Source organism: Octopus bimaculoides, chromosome 10 (assembly GCF_046866305.1).
Source record: "Octopus bimaculoides isolate indiv1 chromosome 10, ASM4686630v1, whole genome shotgun sequence".
NCBI classification, from domain to species: domain Eukaryota; kingdom Metazoa; phylum Mollusca; class Cephalopoda; order Octopoda; family Octopodidae; genus Octopus; species Octopus bimaculoides.
This window is the reverse complement of record NC_142937.1, coordinates 95,193,980-95,212,028: the sequence shown is the minus strand read 5'-3', so window position 1 is coordinate 95,212,028 and position 18,049 is coordinate 95,193,980. Positions and strand designations below refer to the sequence as shown.

At 38.2% G+C, this 18,049-nt stretch overlaps 5 protein-coding genes across 6 annotated transcripts; 2 read left to right on the top strand and 3 right to left on the bottom strand.

Annotated features, from left to right (window-relative positions):
• Positions 1-571: 571 nt before the first annotated feature.
• Positions 572-17,936, bottom strand: LOC106874032 (histone H2A). Of its 2 annotated transcripts, XM_089359048.1 has the most exons (2): positions 16,273-17,936; positions 572-2,487 (listed from the first exon to the last, which is right to left on the bottom strand). In XM_089359048.1, the coding sequence occupies exons 1-2, from the start codon at positions 16,644-16,646 to the stop codon at positions 2,349-2,351; spliced, it is 513 nt and encodes a 170-aa protein (XP_089215174.1). In that variant the 5' UTR covers positions 16,647-17,936; the 3' UTR covers positions 572-2,348. The 2 variants fall into 2 exon arrangements, with proteins under 2 accessions (XP_089215174.1, XP_089215175.1); XM_089359049.1 differs by lacking the exon at positions 572-2,487 and having other exon boundaries at positions 15,632-17,936.
• Positions 6,360-8,364, bottom strand: LOC149133961 (histone H3). Its single transcript, XM_089359050.1, has one exon. The coding sequence runs from the start codon at positions 8,193-8,195 to the stop codon at positions 7,785-7,787; it is 411 nt and encodes a 136-aa protein (XP_089215176.1). The 5' UTR covers positions 8,196-8,364; the 3' UTR covers positions 6,360-7,784.
• On the top strand, positions 8,427-9,945 carry LOC149133960 (histone H4). The gene has a single exon (XM_089359054.1). The coding sequence runs from the start codon at positions 8,489-8,491 to the stop codon at positions 8,798-8,800; it is 312 nt and encodes a 103-aa protein (XP_089215180.1). The 5' UTR covers positions 8,427-8,488; the 3' UTR covers positions 8,801-9,945.
• LOC149133959 (histone H4) lies at positions 11,361-13,027 on the bottom strand. The gene has a single exon (XM_089359053.1). It carries the CDS (start codon positions 12,967-12,969, stop codon positions 12,658-12,660), a length of 312 nt encoding a protein of 103 aa, XP_089215179.1. The 5' UTR covers positions 12,970-13,027; the 3' UTR covers positions 11,361-12,657.
• On the top strand, positions 13,151-15,165 carry LOC106874029 (histone H3). The gene has a single exon (XM_052971382.2). It carries the CDS (start codon positions 13,263-13,265, stop codon positions 13,671-13,673), a length of 411 nt encoding a protein of 136 aa, XP_052827342.2. The 5' UTR covers positions 13,151-13,262; the 3' UTR covers positions 13,674-15,165.
• Positions 17,937-18,049: the final 113 nt, after the last annotated feature.

Genomic DNA, 18,049 nt, shown 5'->3' with positions numbered 1-18,049 from the left:
CTCTCTCTCTCTCACACACACAAATTGACTTTGTTTCCTCATAACTTTCTGGAAAATGGATACTTTTTAATGAAATTTTCGACAGAGAGTTGTTTAGATAACGATTATATCGGAATTTAATGTGAGAAAGAAAACTAACAGATACGCACACATAACATACATACTGACACATCATATAATTTCAAGTTTCATTTTGTAAATATATATGTGATGTCAGTATGTCTGTGTGGCGCCTGCCATTTTTTCCTTTATATATGTAAGGAAAAAAAAAGTCAAGGTAGAAAATGCTGAAATAATTTTATAAAAAGCATTTCAGTCCCGGTTTCAGTCATTGAGACTTTTTCAACTGTAAGAATGGAAAACAATTAGATTTTGGAAAAATTAAATTGTTTTCCATACGTACAGTTGAAAAAGTCTCAATATATATATATATATATATATATATATTGAGACTTTATATATATATATATTGAGACGTTATATATATATATATATATATATATATATATATATATATATATATATATATATATACACACACACACACACAATATATATTAAATTCCGAACTAATCGTAATCCATACCACCTGAAAGGTATTTGTAGAAAATTTCATTAAAAAATCCCCATCTTTCTGGAAATTATGGAGATAACGAAATCGATGGGAGGACACACTTGGGTATGCCACAATTTCAATATAATTTCTTAAAACAGAATTATTCGGTCAGGAAACTTGAAAGGAGACCGGAACCCGTTCGGTGTTCCCATCTAGTTCTGAACTAGCAAACAATCAATGCTGCAGTAGCCCTCACCCCATCCTTATTTATATCTAATGCTACATTATCCAAAGTATACTTCCTTTCCTTTGAGACGGTGGGGGTGTGGTTGAAATGAGATTTGTCTACTAGCAGAGATGTTCCCTCGTTGGCCTCCACCTTGGAATCGAGTATTAACACCATCATGTCGAAAAAAAGTGGTCTAAGGGAGACGACTCTTGATTTAAACGGATTCTTTACTTTGGGGCGTTTATAAGGGATTTCACCGGTTAATATTAAGTGAAGAATATTCATACATTTTCCTTTTTCCTATGAGTGACTGATTATGAGTAATGAGCGCAGTTGTCATCTAGAATACATAGGTTCGATTCCCGTCATGACTTTCTTTGAGCAAGACACGTTATTTTACATTGTCCAGTCCATAACGCCAGTAAAAATGAATTTTAAGCCTGACTTAACAGCCATCCTCGATTCTCTGCTCCTATTCTCTTTCTAGCCACCTCCTTGAACCTTCACCACTGTCCCTTCTCTTTTTCCTGCTGGGGTATCTCCCCTACGGTAAGATCCCTGTTCCTGTCCCTCTTTCCTACTTTAGCTTCCCAGCACCTGGCACAAAGCCACTTCCCTCAATCCTGTGCTCTTGTTGACTCCACTGGGGCTGGTGCCACGAAAAATGCACCCAGTGTAAACAAACTGAGAAAAAGTTGGACATAAGAAGCATCAGATGTGGTGTGCAAGAAAAACGACTGCGCTGGTATGGTCATGTTATGTGTAGGGATGAGAAGAGCTGTGTGAAAAAGTGTCGCACCCTAGCAGTAGAGGGAACCTAACCAAACTGGATAATTACCTAAGATAGGATAGTTTATACAGGAACGCCGAGGGTTGCTTAACCTCAGACTACGGCTGGTATAGAGTTAAACAACCCTTAATATTAACAAAAGAATAATCTACGTTGCATATCCATTTGCTCAACATAACCAAAAAGATACCTTACAAAGATACTTTGGCCAATATATTTCTGGTCATGGCTTGAATGCCATTCATCGAAACTACCAGTATTATTTATTAGTTTGAAGTTTCATTGGCGAAGGTAAAGAATACGCACACCACCTGATTTCGGCGTAATCCTAACCCTAAGCTCCGAAAACGGGTGGTGTGCGTATTCTTTACCCTCGCCGTTTCTTTAACGGTTGTTCACCAACGAAGAGTGTCGCTGTTCCCAGAATCAATCCAACATTTAAACTTCTTCAAATATTAATAAAGAGAGGAAATTTTACTGAAAATTAAAGCAACAACCTGTAAAAGTGGAGAAAATGAAGCACAATAAACTAAAATATTAGTAATAAAGAGAAAATGCAAAAAAAACAAACAAAAAAAACATTCGTGTTAGTTGAATGTATTATTTCGAATTAGATTTTTGATGTTTTGCCTTGAATATGTTCACACCAGACAAATGTTTACAATTCTAGTCAATGAATCAGTAAAGATGCTATCCATTTTACCCCAAATATGATTTTTAGATTCTAATCAGAATTCATGTAACAATGCTCGGAGGCAATCCATCCACAACCATCACGTCTTTCGGTACAGGTGTGTAAAATGCCCTTCAAAAACTATTACCAGGTACTTACGTAAAGCCTTTCCACCGACAAATTTACGATATGCTAACCATTTTGTTAACATATTTCTATGAAAAGTCTTTCTTCCAATTCTGAAAATAATAAAGAATAACTGTTATCTAGCTGATGCTTGAAACGAAATTAATTTTAATGGGAAGATTTAATTAAAGTAACTTTTAAAACAAGAAGCCAGTAGCATACAAACAAGGGTGTCTCAGGCGGTAGACTAACAACGTCAGCGGATGTGTTTAACCGTCACACTTTTCATATGGAAACCGTTAAATAAAGCGGGGAAGACGGCTTTCTTGCAATTTACAAATGTCTGATGTCCGCCAAAATTGCTGCTGCTGAAAAAAAGACAAAAAAACATTTTCTATTTCAAAGCGTGAGAATTTTGTATTGGAAGCTTATTCTTTTATTTGTTTCAGTCATTTGACTGCGGCCATGCTGGAGCACCACCTTCAGTCAAGCAAATCGACCCCAGAACTTATTCTTTGTAAGCTTAGTACTTATTCTATCGGTTTCTTTTTGCCGAACCGCCAGATTACGGGGACGTAAACACACCAGCATCGGTTGTCAAGCGATGTTGGGGGGACAAACACAGACACAAACACACAAATATATATATATATATATAATCTTTTCTAATTTAGTAATTAATCTTCGTTAGCTTGAATATGGTATGGAATCCATGAATAATTAACCCCAATTCATGTTTTTTTTTTTTTATCGAGCGTGCTAATGGTTAACACCTCTCTTATAATTGCTTCAGTTTGTAGAGCAAAGTCTATGTTTTACTAAAAAGGTTTAATAAAACAAACCAATATCCATGTTTGTCAAAACATGGACATTAAATATTGAACTAATATTGTCAAGATATTAGATATTGAACTAATATTGTCACAACCTCACAACATTACTTCTGTATTTCTTTTTTTTTTTTTTATATCACATTATTTGAACAATAGAAACGTTTGTTACTTGATGGGAGCAACATGGCTGTGTGACTAAGAAGCTTGCTTGACAACCCCATGGTTTCAGGTTCAGTCCTGCTGTACAGTAATTTGGCCAAGTGCCTTCTACTATAGCCTTGAGTCAAGCTGTTTCTTAATACATTTATCAATAAGTTCACAAATATTCCCCACAATTCTTTCAATTACTCATCACTAATATCTCCATGCACAAAGCTTGCTTCCCTACCACATGGTTCCAGGTTCAGTCCCACTGTGTCGTACCTTAGGTAAGTGTCTTCTACAATAGACATATAATTTTACTTATGTCTGATGGGTCCTCATTACTCCCAAGAATTTCATTTTTATCCCACTTGGTGTAATTTTCCCCAACCCCTGATTTAATTTAAAATCAAAATTTTAAGACTGAAAGCAATGCATTTTAGCTCCCAGCTAAAAGTCCCTCCACTTTATATCAGTGTAGACTAATAGAAAGACAAGATTTAAGACGATAGCTTTACACCCTACACAATATTTCAAGAGATTTGGATTATCTTGCTTGCAAAGAACATGCATAAATGAAATCAATGCAAGAGAGCTACAGAACTTTTATCTTAATTTTGGATGACACTAAAAAGAAATATTACTATAAATAATTTATATCTCATGTTTGGTTTTAGCAAATTTTGAGAAACATGCTTAAAAAAGATGAGAATAGTTCTACAAATATTATGAACAGAGCTGAGAAGGTACATAATTTTTAGGACATTGCGGAAATTTTGCTCGCTTATAAATTTATCTTGGCAACCACTTATTAAATCCAAATCTCCCCCAAAGCAGAAGATTGTCTCAGTTCTAGATAATTTCCTGTCTTGCATCAATTTCATTTATGCATGTCTACTAGTTACAACAGACACCAACCTTAATCTCAAAACACTATCTAGTTTCTCAGAAACCACAACTGCATTATACTCTCATCATACTGCTTGTTTGTATCTGCCAAACTAATTCGATGAACTTATGTCCTGCCATCCTTATATCAAAGATATCAACAATGTTCTCCATTGCATTTCTCCTCCTTCCTGGACTCTCTAAACTCCTTATGTTCCATCATGTCCCTGGTAAAGGTCTCAACCCTCACATACCAAATCACACTTAATCCCAACACTTCACTTTGCTGAACCCGTCTCCTCTCTAAATTACATCTCTCGTGATTTTTATCCACAGCTGAGCAGTGCAGCCATAAATATTAAGATGGCCACAAAAATCTATCTTCTCAACGATTGTCTGTTTCAATAATTTTAAGATTAAAACTATCTCCCCTAATTCGGTACCTTCAGTAAGACTAGACTTTTTCCCCTTCGTCCCGAAAAACCAATTTATTCCATTCTGAACAGTTTATACACATTAATTATTAATGCAACCATCACAACTTTTCTCAAATTCTAGTTTAATTTTGAAGGAGAGAATGGCGTTTACAGTCAAAGGGAGGCAACTCTTAAGTAAATTGAATCAATTTCACCAAATCATTCAATTCCTACAACTTGACTCTAGAACAGTATTTCCCGACCTGTTTTACCCCACCCCTCCCAGGCCCCACTGTGACTTTCCAGCGGGATACGTAAAAAGATTAATAATTTATTGACTTCTAATAATTATATACTTTCATTAAAGACATATCCACACGAGGGCATTCGAATAGTGCTGTACTGTTGCAAACCGTTTTCACACTGGACGCCTTGGCTGGACTCAGTATAAGATGTAGTATGTTCGCTGTGAAAAAAAGATTTTCATAATTCCATGTCCCATTGAGAAAAAGAAAAAAAAAATTTGGCTTCCATGCCCCACCACAATTTTCTCAGGCCTCACTGGTGGTTTGTATGCCCCATCTTGGGAATCACTGCTCTAGAATTATGAAATAATTTGTAGCAGGATGAAGTAATTTTGCAGAAAATATTTGAAATATGGAGATTTCTTCCTGGAGCTATAAACAACAGTAGCATCGTCCCATATGGGTCAGCCACATTCAGGGGGCAAAGATACTTCACGATTTGAACCATTATTTTGTTATAACTTTAATATTTCAAAGATCTCTGCAAAATTCAAATCTTTTCATCATGATCATTTAGCTTTCCATTCTGGCATCGGTAAAATGGTTTGACTGGAGATGGTAAGCCAGGCTGCTTGGGTTTGGTTTCTACAGCTGGATGCCTTTCCTAATGCCAACCACTCCATAAGATGTCTTATGTGTCAGCGTAATGTACAAAATTGTAGATCTACAATCCTTCAGCTTTCGTTTTATATAAAAAAAAAATTATTTCAATGCATGCAATATATTTTTTAGTTTTCTCAGGATCTCAAAGGGGTGATACAAACCTATCAATGTGTTTTATAGTGAAAAAATTTCCATTCACATAGCAATTACTGGACGATTTTCTGTTCGAGTCTGACCGATTTAAGTCGTAGTGGAAACGTGACCCATGTCACAAATAGACATCCGAGTATTATACAAAAGGTAAAGGAACGTAACTAAATGTAGCAACATATGTTGTCTGATGCTTTACTCACTCTTGTTGCCCCTCGTCACCTTTATCTGATATTTACAACTGATTTCTAGCTTCGCTTTGAGGAAAATAATTATTTACTTGACTTATTTGTATCTCTCACACAGAAATCTGTCTGACTGGTTGTCTAGCCATCGTTTCGTACTGCTTTCTGCTTTCCTTTCGTAAAACACTCGCAGCTAAAAGTACGCCTCAAAAAAGATATAAAACCAACAAGAACTGAGAAAAAACAAAATGAAAAACAACTGTTATTGATAGGTAGACACGAATAAACGGATAGGGATAGAGAGACAAATGAATGGATGAAAAACCTTAAAATTGGGAAGTGGGGCGGCGGAATTTGAGCCTCTTATTAAACTTTATAGCATTAATTTTTAAACAATGTTATTGTTTGTATTTGGGGATGGTCATGTTGCCAGTTTAAGGCAATAAACACACACACACTATATATTTGGTGTTAATTTGCTTCAGCTTTATTTTACTTTTTACATTAATCGTATTTCGAGTTCTTTTGTCACACTTCACAACACAATACATAAAAACAGAACAGGCACACAGACAAACAAGAACATGGTGAATATAAAGATCCTCAGCCGGGAACAAAAAAAAGAAATTAACCGGCCTAAGTGAGTGAAAAACGAGACGACCCTGGTGGTGGCGAGGGGACTTTCGGAAAATTTACAAGATCCGATTTTTCTGTCATAAATTCGGGTAAAATGGATATATATATATTGATTTTTAACGGAAACCCACGATTTTGGTTATAGAGGATCGATTCTCAAAAAAATTTTCAAAGATCGCGTTTTCAAAATTTCATTGTTATCGCAGTTTTGAGATTTGGCTGTTATTTCTAGCATCTGGATAGCCGGCTTGAAGGCCTGAGGGTATATATATCCTTGTTGAATAACTGAAATTTTACAATATTTTTTTTTTAATCTCGCAAAAGAAAAAAGATTCCGTAGTGAAAAATGAAGGTGAGGTTAAAAGTTTTCAAAATTTTCTTTTTCAGAATCGGATCCTCAAAACCAAAGACGTGGGATTCCGTAAAACAAATCTATATCCATTTTACCCGAAGTTGACGGAAAAATCGGATCTTGTGAATTTTCCAAAAGTCCCCCCTCCAGGGTCGTCTGCGCGCATTTTATTCATATTCGTTTTCCCCACACTTGTTAGCACCCCTCCCCCGGGTGAAGGTTTGTATATAGACCCAAGAACAAGCACGTACAACCCAGACAGCTGCTTTTCACGGAAACAGCCGAATTGAAGTGTCTTGATTGTCTCATGCCGAAAGAATACCAGCCTTTCCGCCATGGCCATCCTGCAGGGGGTGATTTAACTGCTACTCTAGTGAAATGACTGCGCAAAGGATTCTCTGGCATCTGTTTAAATTGCTCGGGTAGGGCGTAATTATACCTATGTGCAGAACAGTTACTTCTGTACACCGAGGGTCGTATTGGGCGATTAGCGGCGTCGCTCGGATCGGGACACAAGAGGTGCAACAATATCAAAGGAAGGCTAACTAGGAAGATAGTTTTTATTGATGCTGGTTCTGATCGACATGCAGAAACAAAATCGAGAACGTCCCTGCGGTAGCTCGACCCGAAATTCACACCCTAGCATAGATAGTATTTGACGGCTTATCGAACTCTTCAGGTCAGCAGTATCCGGTAGTTAAGATATTTTAAAGTCAAAGGTGATAGCTATACCTACATAAATATACGTTATAACCTAACAAAAAGAAAATCGTACCATACAAATAGCATGTAACAGGCGAATTCAGCGAGCCTGAATACATCGTATATCATTCAAGTCGAGGAAAGACTTTGTAGACAATGTAGGGGCCCTTAAAAGGGCCTTTTTCTAACGCACATTAACTTAAGCTCTCTCGCCACGGATGCGACGGGCAAGCTGGATGTCCTTGGGCATGATGGTCACTCTCTTCGCGTGGATAGCACACAAGTTGGTATCTTCGAAAAGACCAACCAAGTAAGCTTCGCTAGCCTCTTGAAGAGCCATCACAGCAGAACTCTGGAAACGAAGATCGGTCTTGAAGTCCTGAGCGATTTCACGGACAAGTCTCTGGAAAGGGAGCTTCCTGATGAGAAGTTCCGTGGATTTTTGGTAACGTCTGATCTCACGAAGAGCAACGGTCCCAGGCCTGTAACGATGAGGTTTCTTCACACCGCCAGTAGCTGGGGCACTTTTCCTGGCTGCCTTGGTGGCCAGTTGCTTACGTGGAGCTTTACCACCGGTGGATTTGCGAGCAGTTTGCTTAGTACGAGCCATCTCGATATGTCAGCGAAGAAGATACAATGACTGACGCGAGCAACCGTCGCACTTTATATAGCGACCGTTAGAGAAAGAAAGATTAGGCGGGAAGATAGCTTGCTTAGATTTTACAAACGACAGCTGCCCGCCAAAGCGGCTGCTGCTGATATCTGACTGTTCATTCGCTGCTCCGGAGCACGTGACCTGTTGATCGAGATGTTTTCTGCTACGTCCGTTTAAATGTAAATATATTCTTCTACCTAATTGTCCGCTGTTGTATCTTGCATTTTAACTCGTAAGAAGAAACAGTCATGAGCGGACGTGGTAAAGGAGGAAAAGGATTGGGCAAAGGAGGCGCCAAGCGTCACAGGAAGGTGTTGAGAGATAACATCCAGGGTATCACCAAACCCGCCATCCGTCGTCTGGCTCGTCGAGGTGGTGTCAAACGTATCTCTGGTTTGATCTACGAAGAGACCCGTGGTGTATTGAAGGTATTCCTTGAGAATGTCATCCGTGACGCCGTCACCTACACCGAGCATGCCAAGCGGAAGACCGTCACCGCTATGGATGTCGTCTATGCTCTGAAGAGACAAGGCAGGACTCTGTACGGATTCGGAGGTTAAGCTTAGAATTTCTCAAGCTTCGTCACACACCGGCCCTTTTCAGGGCCCCCACGTTATATTTAAGGTTATCCCTTCCGACACTGATATGCTTTTTTATCGTCTAATATTCTAAAATCAAACATGGGTGTTGCGAGTCACTAATCGAATGGTAACACTATGAACTGGATCGAAGTAGTAGACAGCTGTTCACTTCGAAGTTAACCGCACAAAGCTATCGTTTATAAATTTGTGAGATGTAGCTGAACGTTTAAAAGGCCTTCTAAGACTTCCAAAGTAGCTTTCAAATGTAGACGAGTGAGCAAACACTTGCAGGACTCGTTGCATTTGCTGGATATGCAACATTCCTTTATGCATCGATGAATGCTTTACAATGAATCCCAGCATACATTTATAGATGGTGCTTTTTCTCATTTGTAGGAACAAAAATACTTCGGATTATCCTGTCCCATTTTTGTCTCACCTTCAAAAGTCGGTTAATATAAAGATCCTCACCCGTTAATGAAAACAAATATACCAGCTTGCTGAGTGTAAAATGGAGAAAGCGAATCTGAAACAAATTTGCGCAAACGAACTTGGAGGGGTTTCGGAAAATTCACAGGATCCGATTTTTCCATCATAACTTAGAAAATGGATATATATTGGGAAAAATATGAATCCTCCCCTCCTAATTCTAGCCTAACCCTTCAAGCAGGTTTATCCACATGCTAGAAATAAACGGCAGAGGTAACGGACATGGACCGCGCCCACTTTCGGTTATTTGGGGCGGCTTCTATAGAAAGCCACCTTTTCGACTGCGGAGATTTCGAATCTGCAAAAGAAATCGGTATTTTTTTTTCTAACTTTGGAGAAGTACGGAGATTATGATTCTGAAAAAGTAATTTTGTAATTTCAATTTTTCAAAAGTAAATAGTAGCAAACAAAGAGATCAAAACAAAACTCGACATGCTAGAAACAGCAGCCAAACGACGAATCAAGCTTTCAGAATTTTAATTCCCCTCCCCTTTTTCTTTGCCAGAGGGGGGAGGAAGAAATCAACAGCCAAACCCGAGATCCACCTTCTTAAGTACGAATTGCTAAAAATGAAAAAAAAAGTTAGACATGGCTTGGGCCTATACTGGCCGAAACAAAGTTTAATAGATTTCCATTTCGGTATCAAATATTGAAAAACATCAATCCATAGCAGCGAATGCAGTAGAAGTTGGTTTGGCGGTTGTAAATTAAAAAAAAAACGATCTTCCCGCTCAATCTTTCTCTAACGGTCATTAATTAACTATTGTCAGTTAAATTATGTGAAGCTACATTTTATAGCAGTAATTCATCTAAAATACGGAGATCTATTTTTTCCTATCATTGCTTTCAGTTGTACACATCCTCAAAGTACTATTCGATATGTATTCAGGAATAATAAAAATCAGTGCTTAATAACAGCTAATTATTAAATCTATGAGAGTGTGACGTTGTAGAGAGTTTCCCTTCAGCAACAAATTTGATAACTACAGCCAGGCCATCATTTTATGTACAGAACAGAAAAGTGACGAAGGAACCGTAGACGTCGACGTGTCAGACCTACAAATATATGTTGTGGATGGCTGGGAGAAATTTAGGGTTTCATAAACACTCGCTGCAAGATATTTTAAAGTAGTTATGTAGCGGAAATGTATGTAAAACTTGTGATAGTGTATTGGGATAAAGTATGAAGCTATACATTTAACAAAGTTGTTTCAGTTCTATTTTCGGTGGACATTGGAATTAGACACTGAGGGAAAATGGCTGTAACTTTTTTATTTTTTAATTTTGGCGAAAAAAAAATAGAAAGCCTGTAACAAAATTCGAAAGCATGATTTTTTTTGTTTTTTGTTTTTTGCGATTTTCATTTTTGACATGTCCAGGTCGTACGAATAGCCTTCTCGCAACTTATATGAAAATGAACGGCTTACATTTATATTGAAACAGAAAAAGGATCACATGGAGTCCCCACCACGAAACTTGATATGCTAGAAATAACAGCTAAACGCGGACAATCCAAATCTTGCATTGGTCCAGATGGACTATATGTAATCTGAACCTCCCCCCCTTATTTATTTTTTTTACGGAATCCCACGTTTTAGGCTATGGAGATTCCGATTCTGAAAAAAAATTCAAAATTTCGATCCCCCCCCCCCCCGGTTTTTATATAGATCCGCACCCGGTGGAAAAAGTGAAAAAAAAAGTGTAGTAGTTGACGTGCACCTTATATGAAATAAATAAAGGAAAAAATGCGCTTTGGCAAACGGGGTTAGGGCAAACCTAACCCTAACCCGATTTGGCTGTTATTTCTAGCATGTAAATAGCCTGCTTGATGGGGGGGGGGGAATTGAAATTTTTCAAATTTTTTTTCAGAATCAATTGCTTTCGAATTGTTACAGGCTTTCTATTTTTTTTTATTCTCGAATATATGTTCTCCGGTAAAAGGCGTGACATGTAGAACACAATGTCAAAAATGAAAATCGCCAAAAAAAAAAAAAAACCCGTGTGGGGGGGGGATCCAAAATTTTTTTTTTAAGGGGGGAATCGCATGACCGTGACATATAGAACACATCGAAAACGAAAATCGCCAAAATCAAAAGAATTATATTAACGCGAATTCACTGCAATGGTTTGAAAGTCTATCGTTGTTTTCATTTTTCTAGAATTATGATTTAGGTGACAAAAAAATTCTTAATGGTGACATAATTATATAAGACATGAGCTGGAGCAAGTATGCGATGATGGAGGAATCTTTTTACAAAATTGCCGACGTATCGTAAGCAACTGATTGATATTTCGGTTTACTCTAAGCTTATCCGACTCCCACATGTAAATCCAGCCGCATTTAGATACAGAACAATTTTCTTGATACGTGATGCTGGTCTTAGAGGAAGCTATTATTATACACCGACAAATACAAGTTTTAGACACGATATAATTAAGAACCACGTAAGTGATTTATCTACTGCTTACTTTAACACCCGGGCACCAAATAGTGTAAATAGGTGTATAAATGTGTATTAAACGAACAGAACAAATATTTTCAATGAATCAACCGATTATAAAGAAACTTGGTGAAAACTTTTTTCCGAGGAGGCGGACTTTCGAAGAGAAAGAAATTCATAATTGTTTTGGCTGTTATTTCTAGCATGTGGTGGTTACATTCGACTAAAAAATTCTCCAAAGCGGTGTGCCCCAGCATGGCCGTAGTCCAATGATCGAAACAAGTAAAGATTTTTAGAAAATAAAAAAAGAAATCGAATATGCAAAAAATTATTTAAAAATCAAAAAATATCCATTTTTCTTGTGGTTCGCAGTCTGACTGTAACAAGTAATAAAAGAAAACCAAGCTTGCCAGAAATCAGGCCTTTAAAATTCTAGAGTCGACAAGTTTAAGCAAAATTTCAAGGCGGTACAACAGCATGGCCACAACCAAATGTAATTCTGGGAGACAAATGCGCCAAAGTTATATTTTCGGTAAATACATTTTTGCTGGAAGGCAACAGTCGGAGAGAAAACATTAATCAAGGTATCAGAGGGTCGTGGGCTGAATCGTCGGAATCCTTCATCAAAATGGAAACTGTATTCAACATCGTATATTCCTCACCATAATACGAGACTTTTCAAGCCTTAAAAAAATTTCTCTGCAGCTTCTCATAAAAATTCAAACACTTTTCGCAATCTACATTGATTTTACTCTGGAAAACTTGTAAAATAAAACCTTGTCGCTGGGAAAAATTCACCAGAAAGCTGACCTCAAAAGCATATCAATGTCGGAAGGGATAACCTTAAATATAACGTGGGGGCCCTGAAAAGGGCCGGTGTGTGACGAAGCTTGAGAAATTCTAAGCTTAACCTCCGAATCCGTACAGAGTCCTGCCTTGTCTCTTCAGAGCATAGACGACATCCATAGCGGTGACGGTCTTCCGCTTGGCATGCTCGGTGTAGGTGACGGCGTCACGGATGACATTCTCAAGGAATACCTTCAATACACCACGGGTCTCTTCGTAGATCAAACCAGAGATACGTTTGACACCACCTCGACGAGCCAGACGACGGATGGCGGGTTTGGTGATACCCTGGATGTTATCTCTCAACACCTTCCTGTGACGCTTGGCGCCTCCTTTGCCCAATCCTTTTCCTCCTTTACCACGTCCGCTCATGACTGTTTCTTCTTACGAGTTAAAATGCAAGATACAACAGCGGACAATTAGGTAGAAGAATATATTTACATTTAAACGGACGTAGCAGAAAACATCTCGATCAACAGGTCACGTGCTCCGGAGCAGCGAATGAACAGTCAGATATCAGCAGCAGCCGCTTTGGCGGGCAGCTGTCGTTTGTAAAATCTAAGCAAGCTATCTTCCCGCCTAATCTTTCTTTCTCTAACGGTCGCTATATAAAGTGCGACGGTTGCTCGCGTCAGTCATTGTATCTTCTTCGCTGACATATCGAGATGGCTCGTACTAAGCAAACTGCTCGCAAATCCACCGGTGGTAAAGCTCCACGTAAGCAACTGGCCACCAAGGCAGCCAGGAAAAGTGCCCCAGCTACTGGCGGTGTGAAGAAACCTCATCGTTACAGGCCTGGGACCGTTGCTCTTCGTGAAATCAGACGTTACCAAAAATCCACGGAACTTCTCATCAGGAAGCTCCCTTTCCAGAGACTTGTCCGTGAAATCGCTCAGGACTTCAAGACCGATCTTCGTTTCCAGAGTTCTGCTGTGATGGCTCTTCAAGAGGCTAGCGAAGCTTACTTGGTTGGTCTTTTCGAAGATACCAACTTGTGTGCTATCCACGCGAAGAGAGTGACCATCATGCCCAAGGACATCCAGCTTGCCCGTCGCATCCGTGGCGAGAGAGCTTAAATTGCTTTAAGCATTGTAAAATGGCCCTTTTTAGGGCCCCCATTTTATATCGAAAGTCTCCTCTGCTTTTCGTTTAGTTACATTTTAAAAAGTTTCTGTCTTTACACTTGATGTATTATCTTGTATAAACGAATGGAATCCGAACGGTGTTAATCCTCCTCGGTACATGTATGTGGTCGTCTTAGGATCTGTTTTAGCATTGTCAATGTAACTGCTTTTAACGTATGTATTCGAAGAGTTCATCTTACAAATGGAGCGCGATATTCTGACGTCTTTGTATGTATATATAAAATGATTTTTAAAAGTTTTCGTTTCTCCCTGCCTTTAAAATATACCTTGATTATCTTAACTAGAAATTAGACATTCGGGCAGATGTGTTATACACGATTCATACGATGGAAAACCTGAAATTTGCCCTATGTAAGGGTTTTTAGCACATCTCATTTGTTTGCTGGGATTTAAACAATTCAGACTTGATTTTTAAAAAGTTCCTTTTGTCTTAGTATTAAACTATCCGTTTCTATTTTTCCATTACATTCTTGGATTTTTCTTTTAAAGTTAATTTATGAACATTAGTGATGAGGTTCCATAAATATTACTCCTCAATACACCTGCTGAGTTGTAAATACTGTCCCCGTGTAGTACTCTGAGTAGTCGTTGTGAAAACTCGGTTTAATAGAATTATAACCGTACATCGTTCTGTTCCTCTCATTTTCCGGTTACATCCTTTTTTTTTTTTTTCTTTGTAGTTTAAATAAAAACAGTTGGTCTGAAAAAATGTTGGTAGAGATGGACTATAAATCTGAACCTTTCCCCCCCCCCCCTTATTTTTTTTACGGAATCCCACGTTTTAGGCTATGGAGATTCCGATTCTGAAAAGTTTTTGAAAAATTTCAATTCCCCCCCCACCACCACCACCAAGCAGGCTATTTACATGCTAGAAATAACAGCCAAATCTCACAAAACTAGTGTTAGGGTTAAGTTTACCCTGTGGATTGAAATTGAGATTTTTGAAAATTTTTTTTTCCAGAATCGGATTCTCCATGGTCTGAAACAGGATTCCGTAAAAAAAAAAAAAAAAATTTTAAAGTGGGGGTATACCCAGATTACATATACTCCATCTCCACAAATTTTTTCTGACCGTTAACCCAATAATACCGTCTAGAAATACGGTGCATTTACTTGAAATTTTCATTTCAATTGAATCTAGTCTGCAGTCCTGAATCTGATAAAAATCTCCGTCTTTTTCTTTAGAAAAAGAGAAACATTCACTTTTAACAAGCGATTCTTCAAAGCAAATCGTATCCCACCCCGAAAGAAAATCTTTCGCTATTAACGAAACGTCGTAGAAAATAAGTATTTAAATGCATAATAGTTTACTTTATCTTCAATAAACACAAACCTTTAAAAAATTTAAAACCGTTGCTTGTTTATTTTTTTACTTGTCATTTGCAGCCGTGCCGGAGCACTGGTCGATATCGTAAGCCTGGTACTTATTCTATTGTCTCCTTTTACCGAACTGCTAAGTTACGGAGACGTAAACACCATCAGTTGCCAAGCGATGGTGGCGGGGAACAGGCACATATATACGACGGGTCTATCAGTTTACGGCTCCCAAATCCACCAAGGGGATATAGAAGGCACTTGCCCAAGGTGCCAGAATGGTTGAGAAAGCAAGCTTTTTACCTCGCAGCCATATCTGCTATTTAAATTTAAAAGCCATATTTGTTGAGGCTAAAATAAACTTACATATTTATATAAATGTTACGCAAATAATTAATATTCAAACTGACAAAAGAAGTTGATAGTATGTAATGTATTATTTTTGTAGGTAGAGATGGACTATATGTAATCTGAACCGTCCCCCCCCTTATTTATTAATTTTTTTTTACGGAATCCTACGTTTTAGGCTATGGAGATTCCGATTCTGAAAAAAAATTTCAAACCCCCCCCCCCCCCCCACCAAGCAGGCTATTTATATGCTAGAAATAACAGCCAAATCTCACAAAACTGGGGTTAGGGTTAGGTTCACCCTGTGGATCTATATAAAAACCGGGGTGGGGGGAATCGAAATTTTGAAAATCTTTTTTCGGAATCTCCACAGCCTAAAACGTGAGATTCCGTAAAAAAAATAAAATAAAACACGGGAGGAAAGGTTCAGATTACATATAGTCCATCTGGACGTTTTTGTACACGTACTCAAAATTTGAATTGCTTCCATTTCAATTAAATCAAATCCACTGAATCGGGTCTCCACTTACTGAAATGCAAATAAAGGAAAAGAACAACGTTCCCCTGTAACAACAGATTCTGCAAAGCAAATCATATCCCGCCCCGAAAGAGAAAATCTTTGCTTACTAACGAAACTAGAAAATAAACATTTAGTTTACTTCAACGTAATAAACACAGCTATTAAATACGAGCGTTTAAGCACAAATTCAATTTATAGAAGACATCTGTTTAACTCTTCCGCGCATTTTGGTCACTGGATCTAAACAAATTAAACCACATGAAATTTAAGTCAAGAGATAACTTTACATAAGATGTATTGGCCCTAAAAAGGGCCGTTTGTAGTTGAATATTAGCAAAATTCATTTACTTAGCTGCCTTGTTGGCCTTCTTTGGGAGAAGGACAGCTTGGATGTTGGGAAGAACACCACCCTGGGCAATGGTCACTCCAGACAAAAGCTTGTTCAATTCTTCGTCGTTACGGATGGCCAACTGCAAGTGACGGGGAATAATTCTTGATTTCTTGTTGTCTCTGGCAGCATTTCCTGCCAATTCCAACACCTCGGCAGCCAAATATTCCATCACAGCAGCAAGGTAGACAGGGGCCCCGGCACCAATACGTTCACCATAGTTTCCCTTACGGAGAAGACGGTGGATACGACCGACGGGGAATTGTAGCCCGGCACGGGATGAGCGGGTCTTGCTCTTTCCTTTCGCTTTACCTCCTTTCCCACGGCCAGACATTATTCAAATTGATTGCAGATTACGCAGCGAACAGCAAATTAAACCGGTATATTATATTTTACCTTTAAATAAGCTTTAGTCGGCTCCATGACGAAATAGTTGCTAATTAGGCATCCATGTCACCTGACTTTTGAATTTTAACCAATGAAATCACAAGGCGCCAAATTAGAATATTCGTCATCTGTTGCATCAACTTGTACCCCCGGAAATGGTAAACAAAAGCAAGGAGTGCTAATCTCAAAATTTACCAGTTGCTGATAAATTTTACCCGCCAAACTATCAAGAATTTAAAATGCAGTCAACTATTGTCGATATTTAGGTACATTGTTTTAAATCGACTTTGCCTACCAGTCGGCTACTGTGGATCCGATCCTATATCCAAAAATTAATAGCTTGTTAGAAATATCAATTTTTTTTCTTCACAAGGCCTGAGATTTTGTCGGAAGGGGTTCGATAACATCGACCCCGAAAGGACAAATATTAAAGTCGACCTCGGTTGAGTTTTAATTCAAAACGTTAGCCTGGTGTGCTAACGGTTCTGCCAGCTCGCTGCCTTTCGTTTGGGGGTATTAAGTAGATAGCAGTCGCAGTACTTGACTGCTGCGTTATTTGATCGAATCTAGGGTGAAAAATCAAAAATGATCTCGGCTGGATTTCAATTCCGAATCTAAAGAGCTGCAACAAATACCGCAATTATATTTTTTCCAACGCGCTAACGATAAGTAAATAGAAATATTGTTAGGCAAATCGATATCGGTGGGGCTCCTAAACAGTACAAACGTGTGATTTTGTCTGTCTCTACTATGTTACAAAACAAAATTTTGCATATATTGTATATGAGCCATAGTAAAATTGATGAGGGTGTTGCAAACCTCAAAGATCGATCAATAAAGATCCTCATCTGAGAAGAAAAAAAAAATTAACCAGCCTGGGGGGCGGGGGTAACAAGTGTGTGGAAAGCAAATATGAAAAAAAAAATGCGCTGACGACCCTGGGAGAGGGGACTTTCGGAAAATTCACAAGATGCGATTTTTCCGTCATAACTTCGGGTAAAATGGATATTTTTTTTTTTTTACGGAATCCCACGTTTTTGGTTATATTGGATTCGATTCTGAAATAATTTTCAAAAATCGCATTTGCGAAATTTCATTTGTTATCGCAGATTTGAGATATGGCTGTTATTTCTAGCAAGTGGATAGCCTGCTTGAAGGCCTGAGGGTACATTTTTTCTTGAAATTTTCCAAATAATTTTTTTTCAGAATAATCTTCGTATTTTTCTACGTATTTCGCAAAAAAAGTATTTCCGGAAAAAGTGGGGGAGGGGATTGAAATTTTGAAAATTTTTTTTCAGAATCGGATCCTCCATAACCGAAAATCGTGAGATTCTGTTAAGAATCAATATA

Excerpts from the sequence above, each read along its gene's own strand:
- LOC106874029 (XM_052971382.2), top strand. The coding sequence starts at position 13,263 with ATGGCTCGTACTAAGCAAACTGCTCGCAAATCCACCGGTGGTAAAGCT.
- LOC149133960 (XM_089359054.1), top strand. The coding sequence starts at position 8,489 with ATGAGCGGACGTGGTAAAGGAGGAAAAGGATTGGGCAAAGGAGGCGCC.
- LOC149133961 (XM_089359050.1), bottom strand. The coding sequence starts at position 8,195 with ATGGCTCGTACTAAGCAAACTGCTCGCAAATCCACCGGTGGTAAAGCT.
- LOC149133959 (XM_089359053.1), bottom strand. The coding sequence starts at position 12,969 with ATGAGCGGACGTGGTAAAGGAGGAAAAGGATTGGGCAAAGGAGGCGCC.
- LOC106874032 (XM_089359048.1), bottom strand. The coding sequence starts at position 16,646 with ATGTCTGGCCGTGGGAAAGGAGGTAAAGCGAAAGGAAAGAGCAAGACC. Across the intron at positions 2,488-16,272 it reads AAGGCCAACAAGGCAGCTAA|AATTGGAAGAAAGACTTTTC; the intron begins GTAAATGAATTT and ends TATTATTTTCAG.